The sequence below is a fragment of the Hylaeus anthracinus genome, unplaced genomic scaffold (assembly GCF_026225885.1).
Source record: "Hylaeus anthracinus isolate JK02 unplaced genomic scaffold, UHH_iyHylAnth1.0_haploid 12001, whole genome shotgun sequence".
NCBI lineage: Eukaryota > Metazoa > Arthropoda > Insecta > Hymenoptera > Colletidae > Hylaeus > Hylaeus anthracinus.
The window spans coordinates 4,857,329-4,876,244 of NW_026534348.1; the positions used below are offsets into that span (position 1 = coordinate 4,857,329).

The 18,916-nt window shown below is 29.6% G+C and overlaps 4 protein-coding genes across 6 annotated transcripts; 2 read left to right on the top strand and 2 right to left on the bottom strand.

The window, feature by feature from the left end:
* The first annotated feature begins 142 nt into the window (after positions 1-142).
* On the top strand, positions 143-6,168 carry LOC128891051 (uncharacterized). Of its 3 annotated transcripts, none has more exons than XM_054150216.1 (13): positions 143-356; positions 431-1,867; positions 1,944-2,305; positions 2,407-2,766; positions 2,838-3,108; positions 3,181-3,599; positions 3,671-3,886; positions 4,001-4,476; positions 4,560-4,671; positions 4,793-5,392; positions 5,488-5,570; positions 5,754-5,852; positions 5,931-6,168. In XM_054150216.1, the coding sequence occupies exons 1-10, from the start codon at positions 341-343 to the stop codon at positions 4,946-4,948; spliced, it is 3,825 nt and encodes a 1,274-aa protein (XP_054006191.1). In that variant the 5' UTR covers positions 143-340; the 3' UTR covers positions 4,949-5,392; positions 5,488-5,570; positions 5,754-5,852; positions 5,931-6,168. The 3 variants fall into 3 exon arrangements, with proteins under 3 accessions (XP_054006191.1, XP_054006192.1, XP_054006193.1); XM_054150217.1 differs by having other exon boundaries at positions 4,793-5,345; positions 5,421-5,570; XM_054150218.1 differs by having other exon boundaries at positions 4,793-5,345.
* LOC128891056 (cytochrome b-c1 complex subunit 10-like) lies at positions 5,927-6,889 on the bottom strand. Its single transcript, XM_054150223.1, has 3 exons — positions 6,741-6,889; positions 6,563-6,615; positions 5,927-6,330 (listed from the first exon to the last, which is right to left on the bottom strand). The coding sequence occupies exons 2-3, from the start codon at positions 6,601-6,603 to the stop codon at positions 6,216-6,218; spliced, it is 156 nt and encodes a 51-aa protein (XP_054006198.1). The 5' UTR covers positions 6,604-6,615; positions 6,741-6,889; the 3' UTR covers positions 5,927-6,215.
* A 623-nt stretch (positions 6,890-7,512) lies between these two features.
* LOC128891050 (endoribonuclease Dicer) lies at positions 7,513-15,952 on the top strand. The gene is made up of 26 exons (XM_054150215.1): positions 7,513-7,780; positions 7,867-8,028; positions 8,235-8,412; positions 8,558-8,797; positions 8,875-9,166; positions 9,350-9,426; positions 9,500-9,603; positions 9,721-9,859; positions 9,944-10,074; positions 10,193-10,433; positions 10,520-10,771; positions 10,918-11,187; positions 11,288-11,461; positions 11,530-11,734; positions 11,897-12,218; positions 12,292-12,650; positions 12,821-12,972; positions 13,172-13,282; positions 13,357-13,653; positions 13,882-14,097; positions 14,180-14,392; positions 14,488-14,569; positions 14,667-14,887; positions 14,962-15,133; positions 15,212-15,287; positions 15,353-15,952. The coding sequence occupies exons 2-26, from the start codon at positions 7,871-7,873 to the stop codon at positions 15,507-15,509; spliced, it is 4,839 nt and encodes a 1,612-aa protein (XP_054006190.1). The 5' UTR covers positions 7,513-7,780; positions 7,867-7,870; the 3' UTR covers positions 15,510-15,952.
* On the bottom strand, positions 15,462-17,685 carry LOC128891053 (microfibrillar-associated protein 1). The gene is made up of 4 exons (XM_054150221.1): positions 17,460-17,685; positions 16,700-17,382; positions 16,468-16,637; positions 15,462-16,394 (listed from the first exon to the last, which is right to left on the bottom strand). The coding sequence occupies exons 1-4, from the start codon at positions 17,551-17,553 to the stop codon at positions 15,959-15,961; spliced, it is 1,383 nt and encodes a 460-aa protein (XP_054006196.1). The 5' UTR covers positions 17,554-17,685; the 3' UTR covers positions 15,462-15,958.
* Positions 17,686-18,916: the final 1,231 nt, after the last annotated feature.

Consider the following 18,916-nt stretch of genomic DNA (forward strand, 5'->3'; position numbering starts at 1 on the left):
TAAGGAGAATATGACACGCCAAACGCATCCCCTACTGCGTGCAGTTGCCGACAGTTGCCGACGGAAACCGACGGCTACCGACACCGACGCTGACATTTTCATAGCAGTGTTGGTACTCGCTATGCTAGATATGTGTGTGTTGTGTGTGATGCCTACTAGCGCCGCCTGGATTTGTCTTACTAACTAATGTGCTTGGACCATGAATGAGACCACGTGAAACAAATAACAATAACCTATGAAAAGATTTTTTAAATGAACGTTAATAACTAAGAATATTAATGTACGTGAAGTAATGTAATATTAATGTAAGTGAAGACATCGAAATTTAAATATATGTAAAATGGCTCTTTCAAGAGGTAAGTAAAGACGTGATTAGTTTTAACTTTTAAATATCTATAATAAGTATTATTCATGTGTGTATACTTAACAGAATTACTGAAACGCTTGAACTTGGATGAAGAACCTTTACATAAACGTTTGAAATTGGCAGAAAATGCTTTTCATAATATCGATATACCAATAATTCGCAAAGAAGATCTAATTCTGGGATGGCTTTGTAATTGTAAAACACATTCTACGGATCAAAATGTTTGGCTCTCTCTGAAGAGTTGTTTAAAAGCCACGCATTTCGATGTTAAGGTTGATGTAAAAAAATTCTTGATTAATGTTCTTGTAGAAAAATTACAAGAAGACATTGAAAGTGTACACAGTGATATTTCTGAATGCTGTGAATTATTGATTTCCAATAATGGAATGCAACAATATTTCATTAGCAATCCAAAAGATTTGGGGGTTTTAGTCAAGTCTTTATTGAATTATGTATTTAAACTTTATAAACGTACCTTCAATATCGATGAGCATTCAAAAGAAGGTATCGATGTAACTTTAATTAATGAAAACAATGGATCAATATCGATAACGTACAACATAATAATTAGTGTTATAGAAAATATAATACAAATGTTTAAATCGACTCTTGCTAATAAAGATACTTTAAGAAATATATTCATACAGGATATTTTGTATCCTTTATGTTCTATAATTGATCATAAATGTACCAATAGTATAAACAGATTAGGAGCAGTAGCCCATAAATGTATTCAACAATTAATATTTGGAAGAAAACATACACAAAGTGAAACATATCTAAAGGATGAAAGTAAATTGGTAGATTTATTATTTGTTTTAACTGAAAATGCAAGAACAAAAGATCTACAAAGTAATTTAACAACATTTGGTTTTATTTTTCGTGCTGCGATAGGTGTTTTTAAATCAAACAGCATTGTATTGGATTTAATACTGCGAGAATTAGTAGAATGTGCTGGAATGCATAAAAAACAAATCTTGAATTCTCTTTTAAAACATTTAAATTACATAGCACTTGATTTTGAAAATAAAATACGTGGAATCACATTGTTTGAGTATTTCCAGAATGCGATAGACAATATTTTATTAAGCAAAAGTATGAATCGCGTAGATTATGAAATTCTTACGCAATTATGTTATCTGAATCCTCTCATAATAGAAAGAAGGATTCAAGATATACTGAGAAAAGTATTTGCAGAAAGTCCAACAAATACAAATATACAATATACAAATTTAATGATTGCCATTCTAAATGCTACTATACATTTGAGGCAAGAGAAAAAGTTAATTTCAGCCATATTAATAGCTGTAAAATATTCTTCGAATCAGAATTCAAATATGAAACATAATATGTTTTTCCCACAAGAATTCAAAGAAACGTTTTTAAAATCATTGAATAATATCACAGTTTCGCAAAGTGTATCTATGTTAAGGACACTGGTGTATTATTTAAGAAATGATTGTATGGAAGTACTACAATCAAGTAATACAAATGATACGTGTAAGGGAAACATTTATATAAACCAGTATTATTGATTCTTATTTAAAACGAGTTAACGTTTTGTAATTTATTATAGGTATAAATATTGCAATAATGCAAGCAACTGTTGATTTACTAGTTACATTTTTAGATGGTTTATGTATTTTTGAATACTCGAGAATGTTAACTTCCCATCAAAAATTTATAAATACATTTGACGATTTAGGAAATATTTTATCGCTTCTAACAGACAAAATTTTACATTTGAATCACAATAAGAAAATTATTACAATATTATTATCTGCAATATTTTCATGGAATGAAACGCACAGCGCACTGAAATATTATGTGCCAAATGCTATTGCACAAGAGTTAAGATTTCCCATATCACAAGTTCAGTGGCAACAATTGTTTCAAAGAATTACAAATTTTGGTGAAGATAGTTGTAAAAACAGCATGGTACGTTAATAAAACTTATTATTATTTTTGCATCTATTTCTCTTGTCAACGAAATGTGATTATTTTAAATATTTCATTTAGGTTTGTTATTATAATTTCAGAATAAACTTGTTTTACAAAGAGTTAAAATATCCCAACATACTTTAAACGAGTCTTCCATTAAATTTAATAGTTTATTAGGTGGCTTGGAATTCTCTTGGCCCTCTCTATTGAAACTTAATACAGAAATAATATCGTTTTTAACTAATAAAGAGATGTCGAAAGTGACACATTTATTAGTAACAGATATGACTTCCAGCATGGATAATTTCTGTGAATGGACAGAAGTATTACATAAAGACAGCTTACAAGAAAACAAGAAATTCATAATATCTTTATTGAGTTGTGTTATTTCACGAATTGCGCATTTGACGATAGAAGGAGTAACAAAATTGATACATAAACATTTTGTTACAGCAAGTGTAAGTATTTGATCGATAATTAAGCTTTATATACAAAATTATGTATGTAATATTTATTCTTTGTTCCACAGAAAATTTTACTGGAAGACGAAAGTGTTGAAAACCAAAAAGTAAATGAAATATTAATGTGTATGAAAGAAGAATTATCGAAAGATAAATGGATACAAATTGATAGTGCATCGTTGTGTAAAATAAAAATGCACTTGGAAATATTACTTTGTATACCTTTGATGTTCTTGAATACTTGTATGAGATCGATAACATTTATAATCATATTTGCCCTCAGGAGAGAATGCGGCAAAAGTAATGAAATAATTTCCTTATGCGATATAATATTTTCAGGTACTTTTTCTTTCCATACAGAACAACAGTAATTTAAGTTTACCAAAATAAGAGAAAAATGTTCATTTTCAGATCTCTTAGAAATGCCAGGTCCCGATATGTTTCAATATATAAACCCTTCTTTGCTAATAGATCAATTACCACAAAATCGAAATGTTCAGAAAGCTGTGGTTCTATCTCTTAGAAACAATGTATCGCATATGATGTTAAAAACACTTATAAAGTCTTCCATACATTCTAAGAAAAACTTGTGTTTTTTATTAAAATGTATAGAACGTGTTAAATCAAAATTAAGTATTGATCAAAAAATAATAGTTAGAGAAGCAGAGAAAAAATTATGTAAAACAATAATAAAAACGTTACCGTTAAAAATCACGGAAACAGATGATGTGAAAATATTAAGTATAATATTAAAAATTAGTATTATTAATAAACATATCGATGAAAAAGTAAAACATATAGCAGAGCTAACGCTTCATAACATATTCTTGGTAGATATAACATACCTAATGAGATCTAACCATTGAAATAATTAATTTATATAATGATAGTTTTTTAACAGGATGATACTGATAAAAATGAATTGTCGAAGGATGGTTTATGTTTAGCACTTGTGGTTCTTCATAATCGAAAGATATTTAAAGTGACAAATGAAATCGTAAGAGGAATATGGTGTTCTCTATTGAAGCATCCGTGTACAGATGTACTTCTACCTTTATTAGAATCAACAGAACCACAAGAATTTCATGACTTTCTTGAGCATTTGCACGATCAAATGGTACGTATTTGTTACGAGTTTATAGGTAAAATTACGTAGCTATAGCGAAGTATTTATAGTGTTGTTTACTATAATGTTAAATACCTGGAAATTTACAATTTTATTTTATGACAGGTAAAATTTCTTTCAAATACAAAAGAAAATGATCTGAATAATGTTTGCATCATATGGAATGCTATATTAAAAACGAATATGTCTGGTAATCGAAATAAATTGCGCTTAACGGCAATTAATAAATTAATACAAACAATACAAATTGTAACCATACCAAACAATCTTTGGTCAAGTCTTTTAAAATTACTTCAAAATATTCTTGCTACTAAACATTTATATCTTTCTGGTAACGTGATCGACATGAGCATATGTTTTGGTTTAAAGTCATTGCAAGAAACAACAATATTGACGTGTAAAGATACGTTGACGCTATGTAACATACTTTTAAAAATGGGAACAAGTTTAATCACAGATAGACTGCCTATGTTACTGATATTATATAAACGTATATTAAAAGTTGTCGTACATAAATCCAAGGCTGTAGTCGATAAATCTGAAGATCACATATTCAAATGTCTTGCATTGGATGCAGAAAAGTAAGTTAACGGTCTTTTACATACTATAATTTACATATATACATATATATGGCCTTACTTATTATGTTGTGGTATTTAAACAGATTTACAAGTTCCTTGATAAAACTGAAAAAAGATATGATTCGATTATGTCCATACTTAATAGCGGATTTGTTGGAATTGTTTTCAGAAGTTTCGATAGCTGATTTTGTTAAGGTATGTTTCAAATATTACTTTTCATGCAAAATTTTTGTTTACGAAAGTGAATATACATACATTTCCAAAATTATTAATATTATTTAGTTATGTCATAACATTATTCAATTTATTGTTACAGATTTCTATACAGAATTGTATACATTCGTTAATTAGTATATGCGATCAACATGCAATTGCTTTCTTATTTCGGACACTACCAGTTTCGCTGCAAGAAATTTTCAAGATGCAGTTAGACGTCTTTAACAAATTTTATAAATTTTCTGGAAAGATTTAAATAATAATCGAAGAAACAACTTGTACTATACGTTTTCTGCTCATTCGATATTGAAGAAATTATTACTGTATCTTCGTTATTTTTGTTCGTAAATGACGTATGTTTGCGTGATGTATTTCATATTATAATAAATTTGAACATTTTCCAAAGAAGAAAACGAGAAAAACACATCGACAAATTTCAAATTTATTCGAAGCCTAGAGTTTTGCCAATCTCTACTGATCTCCACCAATAAGGAGCCAAATTAGTAGCGCCGTCAGCGGAGAAACGATGAAACAATTATGTAATCGAAGCGTCCAACTTGAAAATGCTGTTGTCTCTTATAAGTTATATAGTTAGAGTTCATGTAATTCCATGGAAACTACATTTACACTTCGTTAAAGTTCGTGAAACAGGGGTACGAAGGGATTTATTTGTACATAATAAGAGATAGGTTTTCAATTGGTATTTTATAATTTAATTACAATTTTAGTTATCATTTTAAATAATGCGATTTTCCAACATACCTAAGGATCAAATTTATTTAACTGTTGTATTAGGATGTATTACGAGTTACTTTGTGTGGGGTCAATCTCTCAAACTTTATATGAAGGAACAAATTACTAATAATAACTTAAGCGAAGTAAGTATTCTAACAATATTAAAAATGTATAGGTTAAAGTTAGCAGTATTTTATATATGGTGTAAACATATACATTTATACGTAACAATGAAATATAATGTAAAGATTAATGTTATTCAGTATATGATTAAAATCTTATGTCGTAACGACATGTTAAATTTAAAATAATGTATTATTTCGAAGGAACTCCGTAATGACGAAAGTTAAAAAAAGATGGGTGCCACTTCCAATAAGAATCATAATTGGCGTAACGACTTTTCTAGGATTTTCTCTTTATTACAAGTAAATACAGATTCCTATGTTGTTTGAACTGAAAATTATTGAAAAGTAATTATCTAACAGTAACCATTTTATTAACAGGTCGGAGGTAATATCATTCTTTAAACGGAACAAATATAGACAAGCCGAAGAGTTTGCAGATATAGTTTATGATAAATACAAAGAAAGGGAAAATGTAAATAGAAGATGAAATGTGTGTAAAGTTTTTCAGCAAATATATATATGTTTGATGATGCTTGCATCAATTATTATCTACAATATTATGTATTGCATATACGAATATGTATCTCTATTTAATAAATGATACAGCTAATAATTACATGTCACTAGAATTTATTATATGATGTAACATCGTAAGCGTATAAACTATTGCTTAAATTTTCCTCTATAAAAGGGTATAAAATCAGCTACAACTTTCCAATCTGTAAAATACACTAATGCCAAGCCAGCCGATGCTCCGTAAATTGATACAGATGGCAACCTGATCAACAAAAAATCACATGGTTAAGGTATACAAATATACAAGAATGCATATTTATTGTACGTTAATTTGTTACATGTACAATTAGTCAATTAAAAATATTTAGTAGAGATGAAGAATGTGTTATGTAATTAATGTAATTGTTAAATTTGATTGAACACATAAAACATCTTATAAAATCTAATCGGTGATGAATTAATGAAGTAACGTTTACAAGTGTATCGGTATTTACCATTTCGTAGCTACTTCAAGGTGTCTCTTCCCTAATCGCATTTTGCTTGAAGTCTATAATCATTTAGTGCTATAGTTAATATTTTGAATTGATTTTTAAATCTGTACTTTTAAATATAATTAATATATATATTATTCGAAAAATTACAATCAAACATTTTTAACACAAAATTACGTACTCAGCTTTCCTCCTTTTGATCGTTACCAGCCACAGCACGGGTCACAGAAGGAGTCAGTAGGAGTAGAGTACAGAGTACAGTAGCGTAGACAGTAGTATCAGTATTGAACTTGATTGAACCATTGAACTGACGTAGTCGGTAGTCTGGTAGTCAGTGGTAGTGATCTAGTGATCACCTAGTGATAGTGAAGCTCTGATTGGTTATTGACTTCAAGTCAATGACTTAAGATAGTGAGAAAGCATAACTAACGATTACCGTTATCGCAAATACATTGTAAATACGTCTTCACGTTTTTAATTTATTTATATATTAAATTTTTTATTAATAAAATATGATTTTCTTTAATAAGTACAAAATGAACTCATTTAGAAATATGAAAAAGTACATTTTCTTTACTTTGTCTCAATAAAGTCGATGAAATATTGAATAAGTTTAATTTATTTCACTACAGAGCATATCTGCATATATACAGCGTTTACAGTTTACAGTGGCACGGAGCAAAAGTTATCGGATTGATTTCTATTTATGGTATTAGTTCTCTAGTACTGTCAGTATTCATTAGTACTCCCCAGAGATGGGCAAACCCCTAAACTTCGAATAAATCTGAAGTTTGCCGATGTGTTTGTCTCGTTTCCTTCTTTGGAAAATGTTCAAAAGAGGAAACGAGACAAACATATCGGCTAACTTCAGATTTATTTGAAGTCTAGGGGTTTGCTCATCTCTGATTGCAAGTTTATGCACTGTTTATTAGTTTATGCCGTTGGCAAGCCGAGTCGAGCTAAATATGCCTAAACTGATCGATAAAAATATAGTTTATCTAAGAGTCCAGGACAGTCCAAAGTTACGGTGATGAATTTCATATTCGTTCATATTGCTGAAACACGTCAAATATATTTCTCAATATAAGTTTTAACCCTTATTCTGTACTTAATTAAATACATAAAAGACAAGTACATACATTTAAGCATAATAAGTATAATTATCTCTAATAAAAGAATAATTATTATAAATATAAATTCCAGAATTCATTTATATTTGTGGTAAATAGGTTATATTTATATTATTTATGTTATTACTTTTCGTGAACGTAATATCACTTATTCATAAATATACTATTTTCATTTAGGGTTATGGAGTATAACACAGATGAATTTACTCCAAGAGCTTATCAAATTGATCTATATGAAATTGCCCGCAAACAAAATACTATTATCTATTTACCTACGGGTGCTGGGAAAACTTTTATTGCTGTTTTGCTTATAAAAGAATTGAGTGCAGATATACGAAAGTATTAGTCATAAATTATGTATTAATATGTTGAATTAATAACAAACTAAAGCTTTTTTTACAAATAAATCATGTCGTTGGATACATTTCAATGAAACTTACTATATTTTCTTACATCGGACTTATAGTACATTAGAATAACATTATTTAAGTTCTAATTTTATCTTATTTTTATATTTATATTAATTTTATTAATTTCTTGTTTAGACCCTATAATGAAGGTGGAAAACATACTATATTTATAGTTAATACAGTTCCTTTAGTTACACAACAAAGTGGTTATATATGTAGATTAACTGGATTGTCATGTGGAATGCTTAGTGGTGACCTAGGAGTTGATTTTTGGAATGAAACGGAATGGATGAATATTTTAAATACAAATCAGGTATTGAAAATTACATATATATTTTAATTTACTTCTATAAATACTATATGTATTATTTCATTCAATTTACATACAATTTATTAAATTATCCGTTTATAGATTGTCTATTCAATTGAATTGTTTTAAAAAGGATATTACATTACAGGTGTTAGTAATGACATCGCAAATTTTGGTAGATGCAATTTCTCATGGACATATATTTTTAAACAGAGTAAATTTGATAATTTTCGATGAATGTCACAGAGGAGTGCATGATCATCCAATGAGACAAATTATGAAACTATTCAAGAATTGCCCGATAGAACAACAACCAAAAGTTTTAGGTTTATCAGCTTCATTATTAAATTGTAACGTACAAGTGGATAAAATACAACAGATTATTCGGGTAAGATTAAAGTATATCTTTGTTGTAAAAGTGTTGAAGTTTAAAGAATTTAATGTGATATTTGAACTTTATTATAGAATTTGGAAGTAACATTTAATGCGAAAATAGCTACAGTAAATTCAATAGCTCAAGTTAAAAATTATTTTGCATCTCCAAAAGAAATAATTGTTGAGTTTGATAATTACGTTCTACCTGATGTTGGACAACGTATAAACAATATCATTGACCAGATGAAAGAAATTTTGCATTGTATAGTTTTAAAATGCTCTTTAAACAACGAGGAATCTAGCAAAATATTTCAATCAAAAACTATAAACGAAAAACTAATATGTCTACTATCGGATATTCAAGAACAGTTTATGCTTACAGGTATGAGTACAAAATTGATGAAAAACTGTGTATAAAGTGATCCTAGAAACTGTGACATGCATTTTTTTCTTTTATTTTTAAGCAAAGATAAAAGTTGATACAAGCAAAAGTTTTTGCTTTTAGACTCATCCTATATATGAAACATATTCATGTATATGCTATTAAGTTTTATTTTTAATGTAGGAATATATGGTGCAAGTAAATGTGTTTTACTCCATTTGATTCAACTAGAATGTATAAAAAAAAATACAGAGAGTATGGTATGTATAAATGGAAAACAAATATTTCATGTTGCATTTTAGTATCACTCAATATATATTATGTTATGTTTAGGAAACTACATACGTTCTGGAATACCTCGTTTCAGAATTGACTAAATTTAGGAAAATGTTAGAAGTTGAAATGGAAGACAATACAGAAATTAACAAAATTCAAAAGTTAGTCAACTCTAATTATATTTATTCTAACTTAATCAGTAATTCAATCATTTAAATGTAATTTTTATGGTTATTTAATATGAAATAAAATTAAATGGAAATAATATTAAATTACAGATATTCTTCTAATCAAGTTCTAAAACTTTTGTCGGTGTTGAAAAACTTTAAAAATACGATGGTTAATGATCAGAAATTTTGTTGTATTATATTTGTACAACGACGATTTACAGCAAAAGTTCTATATCAGATACTAAAGGTGAAAATTAGTTCTCACATTGATAACTTGAATTAAATTACTATTAATTTTTACCTTTATATAAAGTATTTGCTATTCACTTAGAATCTGTGTGTACACGATGAAGAATATAAATTTTTACAACCAGAGTTTGTGGTTGGATTTTCAAATATTCCATACAGAAACAGTAGGGAAGTATTATGTAACGCGAAATGGAATAGGGATGCTTTACACAGGTACGATGTTATTTTACATGTTTTCCAATTAATTTATTATGTGTAGGATGAAAAAAAGTTGTTAACAATTATCTGTGACTATCTATGTTAAGTATAATTTCTTTGGAAATTTACTTAGGTTTAAAAATGGTTTGTCAAATTGTGTTATTGCAACAGATGTAGTAGACGAAGGTATAGATATACCAAAATGTACATTGATTGTGAGATATAATTTGCCAATGGATATCAGGGCATACATCCAAAGCAAAGGGAGAGCACGATATATTGATAGCCAATACACATTATTGGTACCGAGAAATAACACGGAATATTTAAAAAGATATCAAAATTTTAAAATGATAGAATTATACTTACAAGAGGTACTTCTCTTTTTTCTAATTCGACAAGTTTCTTATGAACTATGTCCACTAAAAATTTATTAAATTTATCTATATGTTTTTAATAGCTTTTAATAGGTACAAATCCGCATTATATGGAACCAACCCAGGATGAGATAAGAGATAAATTATATGTATGTAACATAAATCCATACATTGTGAAAGGTGAAGATGGGACAACGTGTACTATAACAGAGCAAACAGCGATTGGGTTACTAAATAGATATTGTGATAAATTATGGAAATCCAAATTTATGAATTTAACGCCAATTTGGGCCTTACATGAAATTGTACTGGAAAACAAACCAAAATTATACAAGGTATTAGAAATTTTAAAGAATCTCGTTTCTCGGTTACTTACCTATTTCTATATCTATAGAGTATCTAATTGGTATTTGATATAGTTTATTGTACTTGGTAATGTTTATTCTACGTAATAGTAGTTTCGTTATTAACGTTCTTTTAGATTTCTCTGAAACTACCAGTTGTATCTCCATTGAAAACTGAAATATTTGGTGATGCTATGGAGTCCATTAGTATCGCAAAGCGATCTGTTGCTATGAAAGCATGTATAGAATTGCACAAAATAGGCGAATTGTCTGACAGGTTATTACCAAATACAATGAATGCTATTGCTAAAAAGGGATGTAATTTATTCCCAAATTGGGTAGATGAAGAGGAGTCGGAAAATGCATTGACTGGAACATGTAAGAAAAAGCGATATCATCCATTACAGGTAAAGTAAAATATAAACTTATTACAGCTTTATGTGACATGTATCTACATGTTACATGTTACATGGACTTGTGCATATCTAATATAAATATTATTTACAGTTTCCATCTGCTTTATATGGTGCATATCCTCTGCCAAATGAATCAATATATCTTCATCTTTTGCATATTAAACCTGTATATTCATCACCTCATGATACCCGACATTTGGTATTTTATAATTTGCTATCTAACAATGCAGGTTTTGCAATAATTTCTTCAAAAGAAATGCCAAAGGTAAACATAAAAGCTACTCTATATTTCATGATGGAATATTTGAGTGCTTATCACATGCTTTTTTGCAGATACCATCCTTCCCAGTTTTTATGAATGTCGGAGAATTAAATGTTAATATTAAAGTAAATTATGCAAGTATGAAATTATCTGCAAAGCAAATTCAACGTATAAAAGTCTTTCACACTTTGATATTTAGTGAAATTGTACCGGTTATAAAATCTTTTATGGTATTCGATAATTATAATCAAGATAATTGTTTCTTAATTGTACCAGGTATGTTCGACTTAGTAATAAAAATAAAATATTTACTCACAATATTGTATATACTTACAGTACGATAATATAAATTTTAAGTAATTTTAATAACTAAATTTAAATATACATTAAGGGTCATTAAGGATTTTTCATATTTTCATAAAAATTATAATATTTCAGTTGATGAAAATTGGGAAATTAATTGGGACGTAATGAATGAATATCAATCTATAGAACGTATACCACCACCGGTTCCATTTCATATTAGGAACAGTGACTATGAGTTAGCGTTAGTTGTACCCAATTATAGAGCATCCCCAGCTATGTACTTAGTTACAGAAGTTTGCGAAGATCTTACACCAGGTTCATGTTTCCCAACGGATAACTTCTTTACGTACGCTCATTATTATAAGCAAAAACATGATTTGATAATAAATAATTTAAAGCAACCGATGTTGGAGGTACACGTTATAACAAGGAAAATTAATTTTATACAAGCTAGGTAATATAAAAATTTTAATGGGCAACTGGAATAAGCTTCAATTTATAATTACGTTTCTGGTTCTTCAATACAGAAATATGCAGAATGAGTCTAAACGGCGAAAACGTACAGAGTTACCTAAAGATTTGAAAGAGCATTTAGTTCCAGAATTATGTACTAGAATTAAATTTCCAGCTTTATATTGGCTTAAAGCAACAATGTTACCATCCATTCTGCACAGAGTTTCACAACTTTTAAATGCCGAAGATCTTAGATCTACTATTGCTGCAGAAACTGGTTTAGGATCCATATCAATACAGAACGAGTGGCCGTCGTTAAAAATTTTAGATGAAGAAACAGACGAATCCTTTGAATCTTTGGTAGAGGTTCCTATCGATGAAAATATGGAAAATCCACTACCAGAACCAGTTCTAGAAGGTCCAGAAATAGATGGTATACTTTACTTCACTTTTATTGCTTTTATCAAAGATAATACATTTTTCCAGAACAGTACAGTAATTTACAAACACATAATTTGTTGTATTATTTTGCGTTTACAAACATTATTGCTGAAATCAAGGAAAATGTTTTTTTTTATTTATTAATTAAATAATTGTATACAGTGCTAAATACAGAAGCATTCCATTATCCGTGGACAAAAGATCAAGAACCACCTGATTTAGATAGAAATATTGAAGATATCCAAATGATCCAAATTGAGCATTTCTGTCAATTTATGTCTGGAACTTGTAATGAAACTGTCGACAAAACGATGGTATTTATTTATATTTTAAGTAACTTTTGAGTAAAAAAATATATAGTACTAAATAAATAAGTTTTATTCTAATGACAAACGATTAAACCTAATAACCGATAGAATTATATAAAATTTTGGAACGAAATGTAAATACAGTATTAATCGATTCAATTTTTCGTTATATAACTTATATTAAATATAAAGCACATTTTTTTAGAAAAATAAAAGAGTTCATGACACGAACGAACTATCGATACCAGTGCATCCTTTAAAAATCTTATCATTAAATAATTCAAGCGATGGTCCTAGTCCTGTTGATATTATGTATGTAAGTATGATCTATAATTTTTGTACATCATTTATATATCAGCATTATTTTAATGAAATATCAATTTATTATAGGCATTGACAACTAAAGGACACGATGCATTTAATTTGGAACGTCTAGAGACTTTAGGAGATTCATATTTGAAATTTATTGTATCTTTATTTTTATATGATAATTTTCCATGTTATAGCGAAGGCCCTTTAACGTCATTAAAAGGGAAACTAATTGGAAATCGTAATCTTTATTATTGCGGAGAGAAAAAACGTATCCCTGGACGTATGAAAGTTGATGATTTTGTCCCATTTAGTAATTTTATTGCTCCAGGTTATGCAGTATTTAGATTACTTCAAAAATTGCTATTAAATGAAGAGGTTCGTTATTTGAATTTTTTTAACATAAGTAGGATAAATTATTTAATAGAAAAATTCTTTATTATTTTGTATACTTACAATACTTAAAAACTAATCGCACGGAATTTAATTGTAAATATTTATAATTCTTTATTTTCTTATGAGTATACAGTTGTGTAACTTTAATTACTAAAGTAAATTCGTTACACTTACATTAAAATAAATACAATGTATCATTTTCTATGTAAGATATCACCAAATGTTTTGTATGAAATTCAAATACCCGAGGCGGAACAATTTACTGGGCGTATAAGCGATACAACATTCAATATAATGCAAGAAAAAGTATCGAATTGGAAGACAGTAGAATCACAAACTGGTATGGAACATTATCTTGGAATACAATCTGTTTCTGACAAAACAGTAGCAGACTGCGTGGAAGCATTAATCGGCGTCTACCTCAAAGTACGTAAACGAAAATGAGAAATGAGACAGAATACATGATTTTAGTTCTTTCGAATGAAGCATTTAACATGCATATTTTTAGAGTATGGGTATCAAAGATACTGTGACTTTATTAAAGTGGTTTAAAATTTTGCCAAGACATATTAACGGTGATATCTTATTGTTTGATAAGTCAAGAAGTGTTGCAGTCTCCGAAACTGTAAATCAGGATAAATTAAATTATTTCATGCCTTGGGCCTCTGATATAGAAACAAAACTTGGTTACAAGTTTAAAAATCGAGCTTATTTATTACAGGTAATTTTTCATTTAACACATAGATATATGTTATGTCTATTATATATAATTATAATCTACAAACTGCAAGTTTATATAAAACGTAAATATTTTAGGCTTTTACACATCCTTCATATACAGCAAATAATATAACAGAATGTTATCAAAGATTGGAATTTCTTGGCGATGCTATCCTTGGTAAGAGAATTTTTTAAAATTAAGATTAATATTTTGTACATTTACTTAAAAATTATTTAAACTTATATTCAGTTAGAAGTAATTCCTTTTATTCCAGATTTTTTAATTACATGTTATATTTATGAAAATTGCGAAAATTTTGAACCCGGTGCTTTGACAGATTTAAGGTCTGCTCTTGTCAACAATATCACATTTGCATGTATAGCTGTACGATATGGTTTACATGGTGCATTATTAGCTTATGGACCAAGTTTAAACGATGCTATATATCGGTTTGTTAAATTTCAAGACGAAAGAAATCATGTAGTGAACGATGAGGTACTCGATTATTAAATCGATTATTTCAAGTGTAACATATTTTTATGTGTATACGACGTATTCTATCTTTATAGCTTCTATGGATTTTATTGGAAGAGGATGAATGTAAATTGGCTGAATATGTAGATGTTCCGAAAGTTTTAGGAGATTTATTTGAGTCAACAATAGGAGCAGTGTATTTGGATTGCGATAAAAACCTTACAAAGGTTTGGGAAATAATTTATCGCTTAATGCATAAAGAAATTCGTAAGTCTCTATAGATTGATAATAATAAGTACATTGACATAATTTATTTCTTGATAATAATAGTTCATTTTTATTTAGACGAATTCAGTAAAAATACTCCAAAGCAACCGATTCGTGTATTGTACGAAACTCAAGGAGCTCGGCCACAATTTTTGTAAATATATTTTGTTTTCATAGTTTTCTACAAATTTCTTGCACGTTAAATAATTTCCTTTTCAGATCTGCAGTAGAAGTTGACGAGAACGTTGTTACGGTACCTTTAAAAGTAATTATCGATGGAGAGATGAAGCTCTATCATGGATTTGGCGCAAATAAAAAGCAAGCTAAATGTGCTGCTGCAAAACAAGCTTTAAAATCTTTATTATGTAAAACTTAAGATAAAAATGGAAGATTTTATTTACAAAAAATAATTGTATATATCGAGAGCATTCAAAGTACATGTTCCTTTATTGTTACTTTTATAATTTTATATACACTCGAACCGTAATATTCGCACAAAAACCTAGTTTGTTGCACTACATTTGCAACTAAAAAAATAGTCGCTTAACAACGAAATGTCTTCCATTTAAAACAAAAGCAATTCGTGGATAAGAAACACGATTTTATAACAAATAAGCATAGTGAAATTCGTTTTTTGATACCTGTCTCATATCGATATTTTCGATACTTCCAGGAATTTTGTTATCTTTTTTGTAGTTGTCAAAGTTCTACCGTGTTTGTGAGCGCAAGTATCTACACAAACGACCATACGTTTATATGTTAAACTTACAAATATTTATATTATAATTTTTAAATAAAACAGATATGTGCTATACTGTATCGTCATTAGTTTTCATTTTTTCGTTTTTTTAATGATGGTCGATCAAATATTTGTTTCATTCCAGCAGCTTGATTATTATGAAATTTCAGATTTTGTGCAGTTTCTGAAATCCAAGGTGAATCAAACTGAGTAGTATCTTGATCAACTAAGTGAGTATATTTAGTTCTGCCACTTCGTCCAAAGTTTTTCACTTGCATAACTTTAGGTAAAATTGTTTTGTCGAAATGATCTTCCAAAGTTGCACCAGAGAAATCTCGTTTAAATATATTGTCTTCTTTATCTAGATAGAAGGCTCCACGATGATAATACTTTTGCAAAAATTTATATTTTCCCTTGGCTGCTTTGTTTGTAATCACTTTTGGATTTAAACGAGCTTCTTGTCTGCGCTCCTCTTCGGTCATATTACGTATACGTTCAATCTCGAGACGTTCTTTTTCAAGTCTGAAAAAACCATATTGTTTAGCAAAATACACACAAAATAAGCATAAGTAATATGCTTTTTAATGATACATACTGTTCTCTCTCTTCACGGTCACGTTTAATTCTTTTTAGCTCTCGTAGTTTCCAGGCTTCGTATTCCACTTCGTCGTTTTCATCGTCTGTACAAACATCTTCCAGTTTTCCTTCGTATTCATTGTTATTTTTACCAACTTGCGTTTCCTTTCTTATTGCCTCTTCTACCATCTGTACAATAAATAAAATTAAATGTATTTACTTTTTTTATCTATTTCATTTATAAACGTTACCCGTAAGGTTTGCCTTTTCCGTTCTTCAGATAGTTTCTTTGCTTCAATTTCTGCCTGTTTTTGTTTCATTGCTTCTTTTTCTTTTTCCATTACTGTGATTCTATCCTTTTTACGTACAAAAACTGGTTTCAATCTTGGCCCAGTTTCTTCTTCCGAATCGGTGTATTCTTCGTATTCCGAGCTCTCCTCGGAACTGTCACCCGATCTTTCATCTTCTTCGCCATGAATCAATTCCTCTTCGTTTCCTTTCTTCGACAAAACCCGCTGTTTTAATGCCTCGCGTCTTCTTTCGATTTCAGAATCGGACAATTCTTCGTCCTCCGAAGAGTCGGAACTTTCTAATTTGATCCTTTCGCGGGTTCTTTCTGGCTCGACTTCAATTAACTCTGGCTCATGAATATGCCTATGTCTTTCCACGTGAACTTCTGTACTAGTATTAGATTCCTTTTGTTTTTCTAGCCGTGTTAATCTCCTTATACGTGGATCATCTTCATCGCGTACCCTCACTTGCGATTGTACAGGTATATCTGTAGGTATTTCGTTCTCCTCGTAACCTTTATGAACTCTTCTTTCTAAGAAGTCTTCTTCTTCGGATTCTTCTTCCGAGCTAGCTGCTGGTGCATAATCTGGACGTTTGCCAGAAACATAACGATGCACTTTTACTTTTTTCATAGAAAGTTCACCTATAATAAAAAGCTAGTTTTAACAATCTTATACACACACAAAATACAAATCCAGAAATTGACATTTCATTGTAAACCTTTATCATTTTTTACAGGTACAGCGCCTGCTGTACTTTGAATTCCCATAGGTGCAGGTGCTAAAGAATTGTTTATTACAAAATAATCCATCATTGTTATGATGCTTTACAAAATACTTCTTGAAAAAACAATAAAAAGTTCCATAAACCGTAGTTTTCTCGATCAACACAACACGGATCATAGACATATATGTCTATGACACTGATCGGATCGACCCAGTAGTCATGCAATACGTTGCTAGCATAACAGCTGGGCCCCCAAGCAGAGATGGGCAAAACCCTAGGCTTCGAATAAATCTGAAGTTTGCCGATTTGTTTGTCTCTTTTCCTTCTTTGGAAAATGTTCTAAAGAGGAAGGGAAATAGACATATCAGCAAACTTCAGATTTATTCGAAGCCTAGGATTTTGCCCATCATTGTCCCCAAACTCTACTCTTGTGAACTTTAAGCCCGATTTTAATTCGCGCCCGGCGCTACCCGTGACGCCAGTGTCATTCCTTTACGTGCCATTGAGCTCATATTCTATATAAGTTTATTCTATGGTATATGATTCTTATAAATCATTTTTCCTTTATTTTAAGCCACAGGCATTCTTCGTACTCTTCAGCCAGCCCTAACCCAACCATGAAAAATCAAGGCAGCGTCCGGAATACGAACTCATAAAGAATAATTGATTAAAGATATCGGTGGCGCCATCTTACGAAAATTGTGGGAAGTGTTTTAACTACAAACTTGGAAGTTTCCCCACCGATGGCGCCACTAGGCTTATAGGGATTCTACATAAAACAATTACGAACATGAACTATTAAATAGTAATAGTTACTATTACCGAACTTTAACAACAAGATAATTTATTTTAACAAGAACAATTAAATAAGATTAACAATTTGAATACAAGGAGCTGATTGGAAATACGTCTGAACTGAATGACGGTTGTTAAGGTAATGTTAAAAATAATTGCTACTCACGGAAAAATGAATTGTGCGTAAAAAAAAAACGTAATTTAAATACGCTACGTTCAAACGCAATTACAAACAATTATCAATGTGAAGTATTATACATGTACAAATCGATAAATATGTGTAACCCCACAGGCTACTAAACCATTCGACATCTAGCGACAACGGTGTGAACTATTTTCACTACAAACTGTCTAGTACAGTGGTACTGTATGCTTCATGGTATGATAAACTCTAGTCAATATTTTAACTCTGCCGTAATTTTTCGCGCATGTGTGAAAAGACAGGAACGTAGATATTCAACATCATAGAAATCAGAAATTGTTTTGGCGAACCTTCGGATATTGTAGTAACTAGTAACAGATAAAGCAGGTTTGTAAGTTTAAAGAAAATACATCATTACTTGACCACACTCTTTATTGATATTTTAAAATAAGAAAACAAAGACCTAAACGTTACCGCCTTTTACCCCTCAGAAGCACGTCACTGACATCGTCTC

Excerpts from the sequence above, each read along its gene's own strand:
- LOC128891051 (XM_054150216.1), top strand. Across the intron at positions 3,887-4,000 it reads AGCATTTGCACGATCAAATG|GTAAAATTTCTTTCAAATAC; the intron begins GTACGTATTTGT and ends ATTTTATGACAG. Across the intron at positions 4,672-4,792 it reads CGATAGCTGATTTTGTTAAG|ATTTCTATACAGAATTGTAT; the intron begins GTATGTTTCAAA and ends TTATTGTTACAG.
- LOC128891056 (XM_054150223.1), bottom strand. The coding sequence starts at position 6,603 with ATGCGATTAGGGAAGAGACACCTTGAAGTAGCTACGAAATG. Across the intron at positions 6,331-6,562 it reads CTTGAAGTAGCTACGAAATG|GTTGCCATCTGTATCAATTT; the intron begins GTAAATACCGAT and ends TTTGTTGATCAG.
- LOC128891050 (XM_054150215.1), top strand. The coding sequence starts at position 7,871 with ATGGAGTATAACACAGATGAATTTACTCCAAGAGCTTATCAAATTGAT. Across the intron at positions 9,604-9,720 it reads GAAATTAACAAAATTCAAAA|ATATTCTTCTAATCAAGTTC; the intron begins GTTAGTCAACTC and ends ATTAAATTACAG. Across the intron at positions 11,462-11,529 it reads CTTCAAAAGAAATGCCAAAG|ATACCATCCTTCCCAGTTTT; the intron begins GTAAACATAAAA and ends GCTTTTTTGCAG.
- LOC128891053 (XM_054150221.1), bottom strand. The coding sequence starts at position 17,553 with ATGATGGATTATTTTGTAATAAACAATTCTTTAGCACCTGCACCTATG. Across the intron at positions 17,383-17,459 it reads ACCTGTAAAAAATGATAAAG|GTGAACTTTCTATGAAAAAA; the intron begins GTTTACAATGAA and ends TTTTTATTATAG. Across the intron at positions 16,395-16,467 it reads GACCGTGAAGAGAGAGAACA|ACTTGAAAAAGAACGTCTCG; the intron begins GTATGTATCATT and ends TGGTTTTTTCAG.